A 5,526-nucleotide genomic window follows, 5' to 3' on the forward strand; every position below is an offset into this window, starting at 1 on the left:
GCTCTAAGGGACAATGTCCTACAACGATTTCTTAAATTCAACGAGATGTTTGGCTGCTTAAAGAGTGAGTTTCGCGTTATATCAATTTATTTTACTCCTTCATCCATCATTTGTCATATTATAGCGTTTTTGCTTTAATCAATCATGCAACGCTTTCGTGTCGGAAATGTATTATTTGTTTTCATCTAAGCAACAAGTTTTTGTGCTGCAATCCCCAAAAAAAGGAAACGACTTTTCATACCCCAGCAGAGAGTATTGCACTGCACAGACGGTAAGTGTGTAATATTTGTCTATCTTATGCGCATATATTTGTTATCTAAATCAATACTTACTTGAGGCTCTCGCATATATTAAAAATAGATATGTTACAAAGCTCAAATGATAATATTGTAGATAGCAGGTGTTATTTATTTATTTACTGATAGCCAAGCGTGGTAACCACAATTACACGTAACATTATAAATCTATATATGTATAGCAAGATTTTACTTATAGCGAGCAGCAGCTCGTAAATCACATTGTGCAGTGGCATTATAATAACAAATCACGTGTATGGGTATGAAAATTGAATGAAGAGCATAAATAACAATAATTACCTATGCTTAACGCACGGGCATAGCACTTAAATGTGACTGTGATTGTGCGTGTGCATATATATATATATTATATATATCAATTCATGAATAATCAATCAAATAAATAGAATCGGTGCCATGTGCTGCATTAATAATGAATAGCTCGCCACGTTAGCTCTTAAATCTTAAAGCATTTGTTAATCGCAGTATTAGACACGTGCTTCATGCATGCCATATTGGGTCAAGTGTGCCTCCTTTCTGCTTCCCAATTCAAATTGCCGGCACACGTCCTCACACTGCGACAAAGCGTGCAAACAAAGCGGTAGCCGGAGACGGAGACGAGCACGGCACGGTTAAAGCTAAATTACAGGTCTTAATTAAAATATTAAGCGTGCGAGAGCGATGTATTTAATACAAAACATTCGCGTTGCGGTCCGGGTCTCTGGGCCAGCAACTGCGGCGCATGCCTCTAATTAAAGGCCACTAAAACGATGTCCTTGAGCTGCGCACACCAGCAGGCTGAGGCCTAGCAGGGCGGCGAACCAGCCACACGCGATGCGACCAGCTGCATTTTCGGCGTCCACGAACGGAATGGAGCCCCAATCCCGCTTGGCAATGTCGGGTATGCCGGGATCATTAAAGTAAACGACCCGATTGTTGAGCGGTTGGGTCGGACGAAAGTTGTTCTTCAGGTGGTCATCGTTGGCCGTCAATAGCCGAAAATGATTCAGCTGTGAATAAACCAGTTGTCAATCAAATATACGATAACAATGTTCGACCAGACGAGACGACTCACCTGATACTCTGATATGTCTATGGGCTGATAGAAATCTATCCAGACCACCTTCTCGGCGCATGGCGGTGTTGTCAACGAGCCTGTGTAGGTGAAATAGGTAACGAGATCATATTCCAAAAACTTGTTCAGCGGCAAAGGTTGCGCCAACTCAGCGGATTGACCCTTGTGGCTTATCGAGTCCAGCTGCTCCGCAAATTCGCCATAGTTGGGATTATCCGTTGCTGTAATCTAGTAACAGTATTAGTCTTCAATCAGTTTGGTTCAATAAGTGGGCTACCTTGAAGAAGAATGCCAACACGGCAATGCCATGATCCTTATCGAGGGCACTCTGAAAGTCCTTGTAATCCAGACTGCGCATAACCACATGCAGCTCAGCGGGATAGGCTTGGTTATTTATCAGATCCTCGCTACCAACAGTGTCGTTCTCGCCCCAATGAAAGTGAAACTGCTCGAATTGGTAGTCGGTCTTGCGTTCCAGCGGGCCACCCCTGATGCGCGGCACCTTGCCCGGCTCAAAGTCCATGGTGACCAGCACGGTGTGTCCATTGTTGGTCAACTTAACGCTTTTGGGCTTAGCATCGAAATTGAAATATTCAGGATAGGGAAACTCTTTCTTCGTCACGTTCAGCACATCGATGTTAATGGGACTCTGAAACTTGCCGCTGCACCGCTGATAATCGTCACCCCAATGCTCCGGTCCATGCTGCCCGCCATAGCCAAAGTCCTGAGCCGAGACAACGGCAACTGTAACAATGGATGACGATCAAGATCGAGACTTGCTAATTGCTTGGACAAGCCGAGACGGCGATACCGTTCATGATAATGGTGACATCGAGACCATTCGCAAATATTTAATCACGACTGCTATTAATTTGGCTACTATTTTTGGCTGCACTGGGATAGCTAAAAATATGCGATTGTTGTCACCCTTAATTTGTTGCACAAATAATTTAAATTGTGTATCTTTATAATTCACGCACGAGCAGGTCATGCTGCGAGTCTGTTGGTGTGATTGTCACCTGCAACACCTCCTACGATTTCACTTGCATATCTACCTGTTTGTGGACATTTTTTGCGTGTTTTGTTTCTATATGCCCTTACATAGGGTATTATGATTTTATCGCATAGCATGAGTTGCCGCTGACCCCACATAAAGTAAATATGTGCTAGATCGAAGTCAACAGTCGAGTCGATATAGTCTTGGTCTCTCTGTCTCTCTATATAAAGCTTCACTCTTGACATCTGACGTCGGAATCAGCCAAATCAGACCCCTATATCATTTAGCTTATATATGTAGGTATTATAGCTTGTAAATCAAGTGCTTGCCTCTTTCTGGTGATATCTTGGCCAGACTTGATATGCACAAGCTACTTATAAACAAAATCTTATCCACATCTTAATACTTTATCAAAGAACTATATAGAAAGAATCGGACATGACAAGAGTTTTTGTATGAACAACTTGTCAACTTCGGAATACTTTTATGCTTTGGGAAGTATCTGCCAATAAAAGAGTTTTTTATGGGAAACTTCTCTACTCTTAAAATCGGACTACTATATCTTATATCTCGTTTAAATCCTACCTCTTAGGGTATAATTACACTTCGGCTTAATTAACTCGAAATCTGTTTGGTAATACTGAGAATAAATGGCTTTAATGGTTGTCAGAGGTCGACATTGTGTATCATGTGTCATGCATAATTATTTGTTCAATTAGCGTTGATTAAGCAACAATTAACGTGTAAACTGTTTGCTATGTGCTTACGACTTTAATGCCGAACAGCTTTAACTGAGAGTCTTCTCCATTGTAAAAAAAAAAAAGAAAACAAATATTTTAATTGTCTTGTCAAGCGTTAGGTTCGCTTTAGGCTAGTTAAAGTTGTGTAATTTTCGAATTTTTAATTTAGTTTCTCTCAAATTAAGCACAGATAATATGTTGCGCTAATTTAAGCAAGTGCTAATTCCGTAAATAGTTAAATTGTTATTGGCTATAAACCGCAAGTTTAATTTATGACAACAAAAACTTAACTGAATTCTAAATTAGCTAAGCACGCAAAAAAAAAAGAACAGCTTTTATTCATGTGTGTTTAAGTAATTGTTGAATTATTCATTGTGAGATTTCAGACAAATTTTGTAATTGGCCAACTAGCGAATCGTTTTGCCGTCATTGCTTTTTTTTTATTGTGTGGTTTCCGGACTTCCGGCCTGTTGCCAGACATTCACAAACGGGCTGCAAAAGGCACGTTGTTGCGCTGTCAAAAGAAAGCCAAACTAACAAAGGGAAGTGAAGTTTAAACTTATTTAATCGTCTGCTTGTTGAATTTTATATGGGCCAGACATGTTATAAACGTGTTTCTGATTGTTGCACAAAGATAATCAACCTGTTTTCGGAACTTGTGGCGTGTCAAGGACACATTAGTCGAAGCCAATATTAAAGAACCTTTGGTTAAGTAGTTATGTCTGCTAATGTTGTTATTTAAAACAATCTTAAGCCAATTACTGTACTAATTATAGTTAAACAATTAACACTACGCAATTCGACTTTCGGAAAAGCAGCTGCAACCAGATCACTTTAGCTAGTCGAGCACAATTCTAAATGTTGCACAAATATTTGCAAAACAATTCCGGCAAATTGCAAACTTTGTGTGCTGCTAATAAATCAAGTAAGATGCATTATTTGTCTGTAACTTTTCGACTTAGTTTATTGCCAAATAAAATGTATTTGGTTACTTTTGAAGCGAACTCTTTCAACCTGGTCCATAGTTATAAACACTCTTGTTATTATCATTGGAGCTCACCACAGGTCAAAATCAATGCCACACCGAACTGTAGGTTCCACATATCACTTGCTGTTTTCACCGAACACCTTTTTGCGTAAATATAGAAATACTTAAGCCCTTAAGTCGCGACCAGTGGCACAAGTCTTTTGGTTTTGTCAATGTGTCAGTCTGTCAAGCGCTGTTCACCCGCCAAATGCGGTCGCACAACTGCGGTTAGGACCCGCATGTCGCACAAACTTATATCAACTAGCCAAAGGTTGTTGACGGCTTTTGTTGCTTTTGCAGCGGCTCGCACTCGACTCGCAATCGACTCGATTCGAAATTTAAATCGGCCCTCGCCAATATTGAATCAATATTGTCAGTGGTCTCTGTTGTCCCGCTGATGACGTTCATATTATTGAGACACAATTTTGAATGGTTAGTCAGACGCTGCCGCTCACCAACAGCTATATAATATATACAAGAAAAAGTACTAGAGTTGGGCATAATAGTGATTTTTGAGTCACAGTAATTGGATTTAGTAAAGCACACATGTGTTTCCCTTAAGTCGACATGCGTCTGATCTAAGCTCAGCTTAAAGCTTCAAATTTAAGCGTTCTTGCCAAATGTAACAGTTACAGTACTTCACATGAATAAAATACTTGGAAGTAATCACTGTTTAGTGATCATTAACGCATCTCTAAAACTAAAAATTACCTGTTCACAGACAATTTTTGAATGAGTAATTGCGTATTGAAAATGAGACGTGATTGGTTGACTGTTATTGTGCAAGCTTAAGTTACGAGACTTACCTAAAGTGACTTATATAGGTGATTTCTGTTAGCAGACTCATGTTACAAGACGTATGTTAAGTTGACTTATGTTAAGAGCATTACTGCTAAGTGCAACAATATCAAGTGAAAGCTTCACCTTTCTGCTTTTCAAGTAATCTTGGCTTCACTCAGCAATTACGAGCTTTACTATTCTCCTAACATATCTGCAAAACTAGATTGAGTGCGTGTTAAAAATGAGACGTGATTGATTGACAGACTTATGTTAGGTGATTTCTGTTAAGATACCTATGTTACGGAACTTATGTTAAATGACTTAAGTAACGAGAATTTCTGTTACGAGACTTATGTTACGAGACCTATGTTAAGAGCTTTACTGCTCAGTTCAGAAATAACCAGTGAAAGTTGAACTCTTCTGGCTGCTCAGGGCAGATAAAAGTAAGTTTTATCCGATGACCGCGCGATTTCTTATCTCCAGCTAGCTATTAGTTATTCTGGCATACTTAGGTTGATTACTTTGTTTTTATCTTGTACAATAGTACGGCAAATTGTATGACAATTGAGAACTCGCCCCAATCTCGTTAAAATTTGCCCACTTTGAATGGC

General features: G+C 39.5%; 1 protein-coding gene across 1 annotated transcript; it reads right to left on the reverse strand.

The window, feature by feature from the left end:
- Positions 1–402: 402 nt before the first annotated feature.
- On the reverse strand, positions 403–4,359 carry LOC115771104 (carbonic anhydrase 2). The gene is made up of 4 exons (XM_030716663.1): positions 4,169–4,359; positions 1,649–2,115; positions 1,372–1,599; positions 403–1,306 (listed from the first exon to the last, which is right to left on the reverse strand). Exons 1-4 carry the CDS (start codon positions 4,209–4,211, stop codon positions 1,049–1,051), a joined length of 996 nt encoding a protein of 331 aa, XP_030572523.1. The 5' UTR covers positions 4,212–4,359; the 3' UTR covers positions 403–1,048.
- Positions 4,360–5,526: the final 1,167 nt, after the last annotated feature.

This window comes from Drosophila novamexicana, unplaced genomic scaffold (assembly GCF_003285875.2).
Source record: "Drosophila novamexicana strain 15010-1031.04,08,12 unplaced genomic scaffold, DnovRS2.1 tig00000024-arrow-pilon, whole genome shotgun sequence".
Classification (NCBI taxonomy): domain Eukaryota; kingdom Metazoa; phylum Arthropoda; class Insecta; order Diptera; family Drosophilidae; genus Drosophila; species Drosophila novamexicana.

Excerpts from the sequence above, each read along its gene's own strand:
- LOC115771104 (XM_030716663.1), bottom strand. The coding sequence starts at position 4,211 with ATGTGGAACCTACAGTTCGGTGTGGCATTGATTTTGACCTGTG. Across the intron at positions 1,600-1,648 it reads TGTTGGCATTCTTCTTCAAG|ATTACAGCAACGGATAATCC; the intron begins GTAGCCCACTTA and ends TACTGTTACTAG. Across the intron at positions 1,307-1,371 it reads TAGACATATCAGAGTATCAG|CTGAATCATTTTCGGCTATT; the intron begins GTGAGTCGTCTC and ends GTTTATTCACAG.